The sequence below is a fragment of the Carassius gibelio genome, chromosome A18 (assembly GCF_023724105.1).
Source record: "Carassius gibelio isolate Cgi1373 ecotype wild population from Czech Republic chromosome A18, carGib1.2-hapl.c, whole genome shotgun sequence".
Classification (NCBI taxonomy): domain Eukaryota; kingdom Metazoa; phylum Chordata; class Actinopteri; order Cypriniformes; family Cyprinidae; genus Carassius; species Carassius gibelio.
Window position 1 is genome coordinate 22,611,371 of NC_068388.1, and position 16,320 is coordinate 22,627,690.

The 16,320-nt window shown below is 33.9% G+C and overlaps 2 protein-coding genes across 2 annotated transcripts in view; both read left to right on the forward strand.

Annotated features, from left to right (window-relative positions):
* The window catches only part of LOC127934249 (N-acetyllactosaminide beta-1,3-N-acetylglucosaminyltransferase 2-like), a 43,026-nt gene that overhangs the window by 4,282 nt on the left and 22,424 nt on the right, over positions 1 to 16,320 (forward strand). The window lies entirely within an intron of this gene.
* Positions 8,238 to 9,025, forward strand: LOC127934422 (myelin-associated glycoprotein-like). The gene is made up of 2 exons (XM_052531797.1): positions 8,238 to 8,592; positions 8,686 to 9,025. Exons 1-2 carry the CDS (start codon positions 8,238 to 8,240, stop codon positions 8,979 to 8,981), a joined length of 651 nt encoding a protein of 216 aa, XP_052387757.1. The 3' UTR covers positions 8,982 to 9,025.

Genomic DNA, 16,320 nt, shown 5'->3' on the forward strand with positions numbered 1-16,320 from the left:
TTAACATTTTGTTGCAATAGTAGGTAGTATTGCTGTTTTCTTGTCTGTATTTGCATGAATAGCCTTGAGGTAATCCAAATGACATTGATTTATAACATTTGTTTCCATGATATGTGTAGGCAATGAAGTAATTACAGTTTTATGACGTCAAGCGGTTGAAATTTTATGAAGACAAGTTTTGCAGCACTTTTTAAAAGATTTTAAACATTTGTATATTCATTTTGTCAGTGGTTGAGTTTTGTATGTTGCACTTTCCACATAGATCCTGATAAGGTCTTTATCTTCATGAGGAACATTTTTTAGCTTGTGTGAGTGTAACTGTGTGGATGAAAACCATAGTTGTTACTGTTGTGTGAGCTATGTCACGCAGTCTCAGAGATATTAATACAATTATTTATAATCCATATTGTTCTTGGCTTATGTTAAGAAATTATTGGAGGAAATGCAATGAGAACTTTTGTCTTACCGTGTTGATTGACTACAGAATGCACAATTATCATTATTCTATAATTATTATTGGTGTGGGTTTCACTTTGAAATACAGCAAAATTTAATCAAACTGACTTTATTTATTTATTCTTCTTCTTTTCAAGTGAACTAGATGTTCATTCACAGAATGACTGTGTTTTGAAATTGTATTGGTTTTGGTTTGCATATTGATATTTTAAGATATTTTAGCATTTAGTGTATTTAAACAAAATTGTTCATGATTTGTATAGACAAAATGCTAACATAACTTTTTTTTTGGCAGTGAGAATATGATTCTTGTAGTTATAGTGCCTCCTGGTGCTAAAGAATTACAATATTTAATGCAATTCCCCAGAATGTTCAAGACTTGAGTGTTTTTAAGTGCCCTAGCTGTGAAGTGGATTAAATTCAAAATAAATGTAATATTATATACATATATAGGCCTAGAACATTTTTGAATAGATATTCTGGATAAATGGACATACGTAACTGTTTAAATGTAAAAATGTCTTGATGGTTGGATCTTCTTATAAGTGCAGCTTTAATCATGAAATATTTTGAAGAATGCGGTATTTTGAAGAATTGTAATTACGGTATTCACATCCATAGTAGGCCTATGGGAAAAAATATTGAATACAACAGCTTAATCCTGTCAGTGGTTTGGTTACCAACATTCTTTCAGTATTCATTCAAAATATCTTACAGAAGAAAAAAACTTTTGGAACAATGAATAAATGATTTGCGTGAACTAACCCTTTAAGCTGCTTTCACTCTCAGACCACAGATCTGACACATTTTGTCTGCCAACTAACTTAATTAACTCCATACTGGCCAAAACGGCCATTTTGACCTTTTGTTTTTTTGTCAGTTCAAGTGCAGTAAGATGCAAAAGAGAACTTAATTCACCCTCTGAAGTGTCACTTGTTTGTTTACTGGTTCAGAATCGCTTGAATGCGCTGAAAATGAATCCTCTCAAAATTCTCAAACATTTGAATATATATAGGCCTATGCATATTTTGTAATAAAATGAAAATATATTGGTTTGACAGACACAACCAACAACTTCAAATTAATCGTTTTATATTTATTTTTAAATTTAATTGTCATACGCAGTGCTTCATGGGATTGCAGTCCACTAAAGCTGTAAAGTCTTGCATTTATCTTTTTGTCACTTATTCATTTACCTTTTTGCTTCAAATTAAAGTTTGTATTGTTGTGATTCTACTCATAGCTGCTTAGCTTGGTTAATTTTTAACACTTCGCTACCCTGCAACACTTGGTCTAAAATCGTATGAACATTTATTATAGGCGTACTATAGTGATTCAGGATAAGACTAAAACACATTTTGGAAGACGGATTCATGATATACTCACTCCAGGCCCGTCGCGACAAGGCAGGCAAACGAGCTGGACTGGGGCCCCAAGACAACGACTGGTTAAGAATAAAATGCAACGACACTGTGTGAGCGCCCCTTTATGCAGTAACGTGCAATGACACTGTAATCGGGATCCCCCTCAAGGGGGCCCCCTCTCAGTAGTCGCTGACAGCAGCCAGCCAACGTGATCTCTGCAACCGGTAAAATACAAAACCTCGGCAGTCATGAAGCGGAATTATGCTTCAAGACGCCAAAAGAGAAAGGAAGAGGAGGATAAGAAAAAAACAAGATAATGTAAGTGATAAATTACACTGGATAAAATAGCTCTACTTGTCAGTCTTGTAATTTTGCAGCAGGCTAGGAAAAATATGTTTATGTTAGCTAAGTTACCTGCCTGATATGGAAAGCCAAATGGGTCAGAATACGCGTGCTTTTCAACGCCGTATTCATTTTAAAACGCCGTTTTCATAACGCCGCCAGGCGTTAAATAAGCGCCGTTACGCGTTAAGTTAACGCAAGACGCCACCACGCGTTAAAATAACGCCACACGCCGATAGACGTTAAGTTAACGCGACACGCCACTTAAAATGCAGATTTATTTACTCATCTACATGGACACACCTCTCATGGCTACAAGGACTCTACGGCAAGTCAGAGCATCCAGTTTGCAAGAGCGCGAAGATGGCTAGCCCTTACAATTCTACATATAGCTTTTGTCTCATAAAGTTATCACCCCAGGCATGAATAAGTGCAAATTTGGAAAAGATTTTATTCAACAGTTAAATTAATAAGAAAGTAATATTATTATTTTATTATTATATTATATTTTGAGTAGGCTATCATTTCAATTTAATAAATAGTTGGCGATAGTTTCACAAAAATAGAAAATCTGTTTATTTACATTTACATTTACTCAACCTAATGTTGTTTCAAACCTTATGCCTGTATTGCGTTTGAGGAAGATATTTTGAAGAATGCTGATAACCAAACTGTTTTAAAAGTAGAGCATATGTAATTCTAAATTAAATATCATTTTTCTTTCATTTTTAAATATATATATATATATATATATATATATATATATATATATATATATATATATATATATATATATATATATATTTATTTATTTATTTATTTATAAACATAAACTGAAATGATAATCATAGCTGAATTAAGCAGAACTGCAGAGCTGACCCCCACTAAAAATAGACTTATGGGAATCCCCCCTGATATTTTGTATTAGCATCAACAACAAAGGCAAATCTGAATAATAATAGTAATAATAATAATAATGCAATTAGGATAGTAAATAAGATTAAACAGACGGAGTATGGGGATTGAATGAAGGCAGTAAATGTTTATTGGTTCACCTCAGATCGTGAAAGCAGACTGCAGTATTGTCATTCATCATAACAAACAGTGTAGAGATGACTCCCTCGGAAGAAATCCTGCAGGCGCCCCTGAACATATGGACTTAAATTTCAGGAACACTTAATTTGCTTTATTTCTTAAAAACAAATTCAAACAAAGTCACAGCTGATCGCGGTGCATCTCCAAACAAACACACAGCTGTTTCTGAACAAGGTTTATGAATGAATCTGCATTTTAGAACAAATCTAGCGAGTCAATGATTTACCCATCACCCATTCATAAAGAGAGTCATTTGCTTTGTGATTCATTGATAAGGCAGTGACATGCTGCCACCTACTGTCGGTTTCAGTTTCATTTGAAAGTATAAATGAGTAATTTAAATCGTTTAATATTTCCATTTTCAAAACTTTATATTTTAAACATTAATTTCATTACATCGTTCTTATGAAATACATTAACGCCACCTCCAAGTCTTCTCAAAAAGTCTGCATAATCCTTAATGCAACAGCAGAGTTCTGTGTCTTGCAAAGCTGAAATGTTGATGCTGATTTCATTTGACTGGTAACTTATTCTTCTGGATTGTATTTTACTAATTTAATAAAAATTAGATGGAAAATGGGATCAAAAAGCTAAAAAAAAAAAAAAAATCAAATATTGCCCTATTAATTTATGTTCCTAAACAAAGAAATATCAAAAAAAGAAAAGCATAGAGGCCTTGATACTGTAACGTTACCTTTTAAAAAACTAATTGCAAACGTTTATGCAAAGTGTATTATGTACAAATAATGCAATACTGTACCACTAAATAAGAAAGGTTTTGAGGGCAAAGCTAATCAGGCCAATGGGAGACAATTAATAATCAGTCTCATTTTATATTAAATCATTCTTTCATTTCACTAATCAATCTTTTTTATTTTTTTTATTAAACACAAAGGGGTCATTAATGATGCTTACATTATAGCATGTGCAAATTCACAAACAAAGTATATATAATTTGTCCAAAATTACAGGTACCTATATTAATATTCAAGAATGAACAAATGTACTGTTATTATAGATTACAAAGGTATTTATAATTAAATACATCCAAAAGGTCAGGACTTGCCATACATTTTCTCATTTATTTAACCATTGTAATAATTTCCAAATTTGGACTTATTTGTGTCATTCGATAACTATATTCCCTATATCCATATTTGTAATTGCTTTATTGTAAAATAAATCAGGTAACTACTTTTGAGTATGATTTCAGTTTATCATATGTTATTATGTTTTTAAAAAGGAAGAAAAAGTACCCTCAGAAGATATTTTAGAGCCTAATTGAGTTAAATCTGAAAAAGCAAACAAAATGTAGCTTTAAATATTAATATTTAATTTAGAATTACACATGCTATACTTTTGTTACAGAAACTGCATCTGAATCATTGGGTTGAGTAAATGTAAATAAACAGAATTTCTATTTTTGTGAAACTATCACCAACTATTTATTAAATTGAAATGATAGCCTACTCAAAATATAATATAATAATAAAATAATAATATTACTTTCGTATTAATTTAACTGTTGAATAAAATATTTTCCAAATTTGCACTCATTCGTGTTTTAACTTTATGAGACAAAAGCTATATGTATAATTGTAAGGGCTATCCTTGCCATCTTCGCGCTCTTGCAAACTGGATGCTCTGACTTGCCGTAGAGTCCTTGTAGCCATGAGAGGTGTGTCCATGTAGATGAGTAAATAAATCTGCATCTTAAGTGGCGTGTCGCGTTAACTTAACGTCTGTCGGCGTGTGGCGTTATTTTAACGCGTGGTGGCGTCTGGCGTTTACTTATCGCGTAACGGCGCTTATTTAACACCTGGCGGCGTTATGAAAACGGCGTTTTAAAATTAATACGGCGTTGAAAAGCACGCGTTTTCTGGTCCACTTGGCTTTCCATAGCCTGACGGCAAATGCTGCTTGTAACGAACAGTTAGTGCAACTTTTTTTTCGAACGGAAGGAATATGGTTACTGTAACATGTTTTTTTAACGGGATAAGGAAGACGCAGAACAGAAATCTCATACTGCAAGGAGTCAGCAGTGTTTTGATTTGAGGGCGCGTTCAAACATAAAGAGAACGTCGTGGCGTGTGTCGATTGCAAGATAAAGCTGGTATACTACAACTAGGGCCCTATGATTTCCGCGATGCAGAAAACGCGGAGGGAATCGCGGAATCCAGTCATAAAAACAGAATTTACAGTTTAACGCGGAATGGCACGTAATTTGCAAAATTTTGAATGAATTAAAAATAGGTCATTGCACTTACATCAAATCATGATATGGACTAATATCTGTAAATATTAAGCCGGAACAGTCTGTTTAAATATGAATCCTGCATGTTCTGCGTGTCTCTGTTAATGAATGGAGCAGAAGCGCAACTTCCTTTATTAACACACACTGAAGCTATTACAGCAGAATGTACATAGCCTACTACTAAAAAAAGTAGTAGTAGTTTTTTTTTAAGGTTTAATCACACAATTTCTTCCAGGTTTTATTTTTAATATGAAATCCCCTTTGTTTACCAAAAAGTTAAGTTTGCTTAATTTTCAATAATTCAAATATAAATTAAATGAATGTTTTGTGTTTAATGTGCATCTCAGAAAATGATTTATTTAAAACCCGAACGGAATGGCACTTAATTCATCTGTCAACTTTATTGTCATTGTTCACAGTACAAGTACAGACAGAGAAACAATGGATAATAATTAAATGTTTATTTTTGATGTTTGCATTGCACTCTATGCATTTTTAAAAAATATATATATTTTTTTTTTTCTAAAAAAAAGGAAACGTAGATGTTCATTTTAAGAGACCCAGGAGTCTTATTTTCTCTTGCATAATTAATATTTATAAGCAAAAACACATTTTATCCGATTACTCGATTATTCGATGGATTTTTTGGTAGAATACTCGATTACTAAAAAATTTGATAGCTACAGCCCTAGATGAAAGTGGCATAGCAAATAGCATGCTATACTATTCCACCGTGATAATATATTTACCAAATGGGAGTTATGAAAACCACACAATAAATTCCATGCATCAAACATTAGCTTAGGATGTTTTTAAGCATTGGTAGTGAAAGCAGCTGCCTGCATCCCTTCCTTCTAATATCAAAATATGGAAATGCTAACATATATTTAAGTTTTCGGTAAACTTTATAATAAGAAAAAATACTGTTTGCTAACAGTTAAATGACAATTAACTAAAGATTAATTAACTATCAATTTACCATCTGTTAATGATTGTTATTATAAAGTGTCTACCATCTAACTTGGTTTTGGGAAACGCACCCCTGAGCTGTTAATAGTGACCTCTTTCAATATAGTAATAGTGAAATGGTAAAACGTTCTTCACAGGTAATTTCAGATTTTTTTTTCTAATTATTTTCAACTTCGTGCTCAACATCAACAGATGCATCACTTCTCAGTGCTGATGTTTCCTCTTTATAGCCAAGGTACCACAAGCTCTATAATTATAGCTGATATTCTGCACAGCCCAAAGTTTAAACTGATAAGTGTGTGCTCTCATATTATTAGAAAACAAAAACAGTGCAAATCACTATTGAATTCCCACCAAACTATTTTTTCAAGCAGTATTTGCACTGTAAACCTTTTTTATTAATATAAAGTGTGGGGGAACTTAAACTGTATGGTTATGCTATGGTTCCTGTAGGCTTTGCGTGCGTGCGGGGGTCAGGGGGCCTCTATGTCCATTTTGCTTGGGGCACCCAAATTCCTTCAAACGGCCCTGTCTGTGATAAAGCAATGCAAAAATAGACACACGGGTATTTATTTATCTGCAGGTTACATGTCCTTTAAACTACCCATTTGTAAACTCTGGTAATACTTTACTATTTTCAAAAGATAATAAAGATAACGTTAGCGATTTTCTTACCTCATTTTGCAGGATGTTTTCAGGACCTCGCTGAACACCTGACCCTTCTTGTGTTCACAGTTTTTGTTCTCCATTGACATGTCACGACTCAAATTCACTCAAAATAAATAAAAAATGTACAGGCAAATATGAAATAATTCGGGACCGACCGAGCAGTCAGTTATAACGAGCAGCAACTCACAGTTAGCCGCCTCACTCACAGAAAGACGACAATAACGGTCATATTTTTTAATTTAGAAAGGCGCGAACCGATTCATTGTCCACTTTCCTGAATGACAGCCAGATTAACCAATCATGATAGAAGTAATAACATAAAACTACCAATGGGAGTTGTTTCAGTGTGATAAAGCAGCGAAATGTATATAGTTTTATTGTTGTTAATGATGATAATATTTAACATATACCTTTAGATTTTAGAATAGGTATGATGACTAAAATATTTTAAAATGCAATTAAAATAATAAATTAATTAATTTAAATCATGTTGAAAATTGGTCATTTGCTGGAAGTTTTTCAACAGTTCATCTTTAAACGTTGAAACCACAACTGACCTTATTTCAACCATATTTCAACATTGAAAGTTGGTCATGTGCTGGATGTTTTCAACCATTCAGCTTTAAACGTTGAATCAACGTTGTTTCAACGTCGAAACCTCAACTGACCTTATTTCAACCATATTTCAACATTGAAGGTCGGTCATGTGCCGGCTGGGGAGGAGGTTTTGTATTTTACCGGTTGCAGAGATCAAGTTGGCTGGCTGCTGTCAGCGACTACTGATAACGATAACAGTGTCATTACACGTTACTGCATTGACGATCAAAGGGGCGCTCACACAGTGTCGTTGCATTTTATTCTTAACCAGTCGTTGTCCCCAAGCAATTGCTTGGTTTGCCTGCCTTGTCGCGACGGGCTTGATTGTGATATTAAAAATATATAGGAATTTTCACAAGATGTCTTGAACAGATTTGTGTAGAAATAATGAATTAGAGTTAGTGGGGTGAATTTGTTCAGAAGTGTATCTGCATACAAAGTTGAAAATGATTTAGGCTGCATTCATATTAAAACCTAATGCTCTGCAGTGAATGGGTACCATACCATTACTACGTTCTCCTCTCAATATTCTGGTAGATTCCTTGGCTGAGCCGGATGTGACTGTGCCGGTGCTCAGGGAGGGTGAGGAGGTGAATCTGACCTGCACTGTTCCCGCTCCCTGCCCCAGTCACCCTCCAAATGTAATCTGGGATCCTGCATTAGGTGGTAACGTAACACAGAGGACACAGATGAACGCTGATGGGACTCAGAGTGTTTCTGCCATCTTGAATTTCATCCCATTGTTACACCATCATGAGCTGAAAGTGAACTGTGTTTCTATTCAAAATCTACACAGAGAGGACAGACCCCTGCTCAGCCACAAGATGGTCATCCTCAGTGTGGAGTGTGAGATTTTAACCCAACACAGCTTTTTTCTTTTTATTGTTGTTTGTTTTGAAAATAGCCTACACAATATGTTTCTTTTTTTTCCTGCCCCAGATCCTCCGAAGGAAACATGGATCTCTTTCACAGACTTGGTCTGGCTTGGTGATAATGTGACCCTCACCTGTCAAAGTAAAGCCAACCCTCCTGCAGTCCACAGGTGGTTCATGAAGAGAGCAGGTTTAGAGGAAGAATTGGGCATCTCACATGTGATTTCCTTCACTACTTCCCGTGATAACACTGGGGAATACATTTGTGAGGCACAGAATCTATACGGTGCAATGAACTCCACAAACTTACAGATCACTGTCCTAGGTCAGTCTGTGCTGGAGACTATAGATGTTGAGTTTTAAAAAATGAGCCCTAGCACGTGAGAAAAAACTATTTTTATTAGTTATGTTGAGACATTAAACATATAAAACGTGATGTGTCTCAACAGGCACAAAAGCAATGATTTTGATATTTGTCTGTTCTCTTTGTTTTTGCAGGCATATCCTTCACAACTTTCCTCTCAATTTTGGGAGTTTTCTTATTGTTTAAATTTGCACTTGTTGCCATTCTTATTTCTATGACTTACAGAAGGTAAGATCTTGCCAGAAATGTAAATGATATAAAGTATTTCATACATTTTTTGAGATAAATGAGAATGCATTCGTGTTTTGGTATACACAGGTGTAAAGAACCGATCAGAAGTGTAAGTATCTTTTGTGCCATGGCATGTTTTTCATGAAATGAGTTTCATCAACTATTCATCAATAGAGAGAGAGTATCAATGTCAAAACTAATAAGCACTGAATAGAACTAACTAAGTACTGTGCTGTCACTCGAATGTACACTATGGTGAGTGTATCATTGATATCAGAATAAGAAGTTCACAGCTCATTTATCAATGCATTTCAGGAGACAAGCCAAGATCAGAACGTTTGCACCAATGTTTCTGCAAAGTGCAGTGAAAAGCGAGCAGCTTCAGTCAAAACCATGTGAAGATGAGGACAACTGCATCATTAACCCTGTATATGCATTCAAACATGATCTCTCTGATGAGAACAACCATGGGAACTGTTAAAAGTGAAAAGTAGCATGTTTTAAAGGTGGAGTATAGGCTGTTTCTGTGTTACTACTGTCACCTAGTGTGGAACTATAAGAATAAAGCATGTTTTTAAACAACCTTTGCAAACACCCCTTTCGGCATCACGCCTCCAACTCAAGCATTGCAAATTTAAAAATGAAGGCATGTCTAAACAGTTAAAAGTGGGCTACTTTCAATAAAAGGTACACAATGCAACGTCAACATTTACAGAAACATATAGCCTAATGAGTGAGACTGGGGAATGCAGAATGAGATTTCTACCGAAGGAGACTCTAAAATGTTAGAACCAGCAGCCTCGTGCATACAGTGTGGTTGTGCTTCGGGTGATCCTTGAAAGAGTCCCAGCGCTAGGTCCTTTCTGACTCCATCCCCTCCACTCTCTCCCACTTGTGCACTTTCTGTACCGTCCTGTATAAACATTTACATTTAATCATTTAACAGACGATTTTATCCAAAGCGACTTACAAATGAGAACAACAGAAGCAGTCAGGTGGACAAGTGCCATGACAAGTCTCAGTTAGTCTAGTACAGAACGCATAGCCAGGTTTTTTTTTTTTTTTTTTTTTAATATGAAAGACAAGAAAAAAAGGAAAAGTGCTAGCATTAGTTGGTTAAGTTCTGGTGAAAAAGATGAGTCTTAAGATGTTTCTTGAAAATGAGTAAAGACTCAGCAGTCCGGATTGAGATTGGGAGGTCATTCCACCAGCTGGACACAGTCCAGGAAAAGGTCCTTGAGAGTGATTTCGAACCTCTATGGGATGGCACCACAAGGCGTCGTTCACTTGCAGAGTGCAAACTTCTGGAGGGCACATAAGATTTAACCATTGAGTTATGTTCACAATGTTTCACAATAACTTTGATATTGTGAAATATATTTCACTGAAAACTGAATGCAAAATAAATCACACAATATTTTCACTTTACAGTTCAGTAACAGTGAGGTTGGAAACAAAGTGGACAACACTATTCATTAAACACTTATTTAATGTATTCAGATGAAAATGTACAATATTAACAAATTATTCACAAGCAGTGTTTTCAGAGCCCCCAGTTACACTGTTTTAATCAGAACACTAGCAATACAGTGTAGTAAAATAAGTAAAATCTAATTCAGTAGATGTTTATTTAACTAAGTACAATCAAAACCTATCACAAAAGGTCAAAGCATCTCTACCAGAAGTGACAGTGCAATGTAGCAGATGAACAATTTCTTACCAATGTTTCAAGAACAAGCTGGATCCTTGATGACTCTACATGGGGAAAGAAGAAATGGTTTACTGAAAAGTTCTTAAAAGCAGGATTTCATATTATACCATTTCTTTAAACCACTGGTTCTCAAACTTTTTATACCAAGTACCACTTCAGAAAATATTTGTTATTAAATATTAAGTTCCACCATAATGACCAACAATACATTTCAGCAGCGTAGTAGGCCAAACTATTCAGTAACAGCTCTACAGTTAAAAAATGAGGCAGTTTTATTCTAATAAGAATATTAATTGTTGTCAGACACTTTACCATGGTAAATACAGTTTAAACATTAACACTACAATTGTGCTTACATACACAGGTAAATGAAAAAAAAAAGTTTAAATTAAAAATTTTAATTTAATTATGTAACAAAAGTTACAAAAACTGTACTGTACTTTAACTGTAACATACTTAAATGTGCAAAAAAAAAAAAAACGTACTCGAAGATTAAGTTAAAATGTATTAACATTAATTAGTTTAATTTAGTGATTCACCTGCATAACAACTAGAGGGGGCCTGACACTTTGAGAACCATGGCTTTAAACAATCCTTTTTTTTATTTATTCATTTTCATTAATTCATTAAAATTATATTATTTAAATACCGACATTTGCACTTATATGTTTCAGAAAACACTTTGAAACTATTATAAGAATACAAACATATATAACACACCTAATGCATGGGATTCATATCAGGAAAATATGGGAAAATCTCTAAATGACAGACATTAACACATAACTTACCAGCAACACATTAGGTTAGCATCTAACTTGATCATCTGTGATATATATATATGGCAGAAAAACTAAATATTGAAAATATTTTTCCAATATCGTGCAACCCTACCGTAGCGTTTTAGTGCATTTTGAATGTTAAAGTTACTGCAAAGTTACTGCAATTGAACTCAATAAATTTGTATATCTATAGTTTACTAATATTTTTTTTTCAAAGATTTGATGCCACTGCAAAGACTTGTTTTTGGTAATATCTTGGTTTATTATTAAAACATTTGCTCTGCCTTACCTGACACATTTATGTGCACAGCTTTTGTTTCAGTCACTTGGAAGTTCTCAGCTTGAATCCTGAAGAAGTAACGATCTGAATGCAGGCTGGTGAGGTTCCTCATGACAGAAGTGCAGTTTTTCTTTCGTAGGTCACCCACCACTTCCATCACAGGCTCCTTCTGACGTTGATCGATGGTGAAACCATCCGTGTCGTAGAGTGACCACAGAGATCCTCGTCTCCATGTTACTTCTGGTGAACTTTCAAGAATGTTTTCTCTCTCCTTTGAAATGTTGAATAGACAAGGAATCAGAAGACAAGAGCCACTGGTGGTGTTGAGGGATTTGGGGATCGATACTTCCAGGGCTGACTGACAGCAAGCAGATGGAATACAAATGTGCTATAAATAGACTTAATGATTAAAAAAATAAATGTGTGTGTGTGTGCCATTGCACTGTATATCAAAATAATCAATGTGTAAAATGAATGAAATTATCTTTCTGATTGTTAAACTTGAAAACAAGGAAGAAAAACCTAACCAACCTGATAGAATAGAGACAAACACAAGAAGATCTGCAGCAAACATTGAGATGAGCTGTGTATGTAAAAAAGTTTAAATGTACAGCATATAGCTAAGCATCTCTTATTGTCTGTTTGGACAAAAACAATTTTGCAATTAAATAATTTAAATTTCAAAACAAATATTATGGTTTACCTTTTTTTATTTTTATTTTTTTTATTTATTGGAATATACTGAACACAATGAAAGAGCACTAATAATACATATACTGTATACATTCCATTTTTCTAATAACAACTACTAAGGGTGGACACAAACACGAACAGTCACAACCCTCAGTAATCCCAAACCCCACCCACCCCAAAGGAGGAGAATAAAACTTAAGTACATTTTCAATAAAAAAATAAAAATGGAATATTATACAGAATTAAATAAGTCAGAAAAAAAATGAACAAGAGACTACACAGAAAATAAAAAATACATGTTATAAGTCAGTAAAGATAAGTGGTGTATTTTTGACAAAGTCAAGCAGAGGACCTCTTAAAAAAACTTAATTTTTTCAATATATAGAAAAGACAACAAATCTTCTAACCATGAAAAAGTGGGAGGAGATTTAGAAGATTTCCAGTGCAGTAAAATTCGTCTGCGAGCTATCAGTGAGGCAAAGGCAAGAAAATCAATATACTTTGTGTATTTATTTAAATCTGATGGAAGACCAAAAATAGCAATTTGGGGGCATGGTTCAATGGAAATATTCAAGACTTTAGAAAAAGTATCAAAAAAGGAACACCAAAAATCTTTCAGTTTTGAACAAGAAAAAAACATATGGGTATGATCAGCAGGAGCCAGAGAACACCTACTGCAAGTGGTATCCACATCTGGAAATAGCTTACTTAATTTGACGTTTGTAAAATGAATTCTATGAAAAACCTTAAATTGAATAAGACTCAGTCTGGCACAGGATGAAGAAGAATTAACTTTACCAGCAGCTAATTCCCACCAATCCGACTCCAAACTAAAACCGAGTTCTTTCTCCCATTGATGTTTAAACCGAAAGGATGAAGGGAGAGTGTAAGGGAGAATTAAATTATATAAAACGGATATAGACCTGTGTTTCTGTAATAGACACTTTTCATATAAGGAGGATTCAGGCAAGACTGGAAAAGAAGGACAATGAGATTGAACAAAGTTACGTACTTGAAAGAATCGAAACAAAGATTGTGGTTTATTGAATTTTACTGAAAGATCAGAAAAAGTTGCAAAAACTCCATCAATAAATAAATCAGAAAAATATACAAGCCCTTTGTTTTCCCATGAAGCATAGGCAGAATCTAAAGTTGAAGGAATAATATTATGGTTTACCTTAAATAGTTTTTCATGAGAATAAACAGCAACACAGAATGGCCTGCCCTTGCTTCAGTTGTGGTGGAGTCACAGTGTCTCAGCAGAAAACTGCTCATCACTTAGTAACATCTGCATGCCCATTATCACCAATACAACTCATTTAACATCGACAGAAAATCTACCATAATAAGAGAAAGTGAAGGATGTTGCAATCTATGTTTTAAGTGGTTTAAGAAGTAAAATGTTATTCTAATTTATTTAAACAATATATGAATTCATTTTTTATACTACATGTTTAGGGTTCAGACATGATTTTAGTATTCATTTTATGCTGTGCAATAAACTCAAGTCCCCAGTTAAAGAAATGAAAACATCAGAAAGAGCAAGAAACCAGCAAAAGATACAAAGAGCCAAATTTAAAAAAAAGTATCTTTAAATGTTACACTGTAGCTGAATATGTTACTACTTTTATTGCAGATTAAGATCCAAGGCTTCTGAACTATGGTAAAATCCCCAGCTCACACATCTTGGTGTGGCTGTGATGAGTGTTTTGATTAGTTTGTCTTTAATATGGTTGATAAAAACTTACACATGCTTTCACATAATGTTACAAATATAACAGTAGAGAAAGGTAGCAGATAAAAAAAGAAGATTTTGTGAAGATAATGAAACTGCAGAAAGACACATGAAAAATATACATTTAACACTGTAATATAATGAAAGAAAATATTAAAGTTTATTTCAAACCATATAAAAGATACTTTTATATATAAAAAAATGTTGAGTAAATTTAATAATTTACTAACTAAATATTGATAAATTAAACTTTTGTTTTCATTTTAAAGGAGTAATAGCTTTTCAAGTTTGCAACAGACAAAAAAAACGGGCAGCCTTTACTAACTGAAATAAATCTACGACAGGAAACAGCAGTTCACTGATTATCACGCAAAGCATGAGCATTACCATGAGCAGACAAACTACAGTTTTTCTCATAGTTATCAACAAACATCTAAAACCACACAAAGGCCTTATCATTTAGTGAATGTGATGTGATCTTAAACATGGCATGCAAAGAACCTATAATTGAAATTTTCATCAATATTTTACACACCATTACACATTAATACTTTTTTGGCATAGAAATATTTTTTAACGATTAAACTTCACCTTCCAGGGCTGTATGGGAGAAATTTAGCTTTTAAAACTTTGAATCAACTGAATCATCTGTTTCATAAAATGATTCACTTTCCCTGCAAACAAAACAAACAAACAGCTAAAACCATCCGAAACTGGTTGGCAGGTCTTAGCTGGTTTAAGTGGTGAGTTTTAGCTGGTCTACACCTACAAATAATGCTTTATTTAAGATAGTGTTAAACAATTTACAGACATGTTACAAACAATTTACATGCTATTTGCTACGGGGTCTGCAACGGTTTCGGCATGACATGGCATTTTTAATTTTTCTGGTTAACCACTGTGCCAACACACACAACACGGTGCCACCCCTTCCCTCCCTTAATGCATTCTACATATTTTTAAATCATACGACAAAATAAATAAATAAATAAATAAATACAAACCCAATTCCAAAAATTCACAAATTGTGAATAAAAACAGAATGCAATGATGTGGAAGTTTCAAATTTCAATATTTTATTCAAAATACAACATAGATGATATATCAAATGTTTAAACTGAGAAAATGTATAATTTTAAGAGAAAAATAGGTTGATTTAAAATTTCATAGCATCAATAAATCTAAAAAAAGTTGGGACAAGGCCATTTTTACCACTTTGTGGCATCGCCTCTTCTTTTTATAACAGTCTGCAAACGTCCGGGGACTGAGGAGACAAGTTGCTAAAGTTTAGGAATAGGAATGTTGTCCCATTCTTGTCTAATACAAGCTTTTAGCTGCTCAACTGTCTTGGGTCTTTGTCACATCTTCCTCTTTATGATGCACCAAATGTTTTCTATGGGTGAAAGTTCTGGACTGCAGTATGGCCATTTCAGTAATGAGTGAATTCAGACACTGATCAACAGCTGCTGTTAACGAGTAGAATCACTGAAGAAGGAAAAAACAAGACAAACACATGAAATACAACTGACTTCAGGCACAGCCTTAGATTAAATCAACTGAAGATTTAAACGATCAACAAACAGCTTTACCAACTTCACTCATTACTAACCAGACTGACTTTATTTCTATCAGATCAGATTATTGAGAATTACAGAGATTTAGATGATAATTTTACTGTTTCGTTTGACATCACCATTGTGGAAATCAGTGTTTGCTTTAGTTGGGCTCCTGACCCTTGACTTTTGTACTTAAAATTTTGTTTCATTGCTATATTTGTATCTTTATGATACATCTGTTCCAGCAATATTATCTTTGATGGTCAAGGGATTATGGCTGTTTCTGTCAGGCGTGATCTATTAGACTGACTTAAAGTGTTGCTATAGTAATCAAATATTAATTTGGTGTT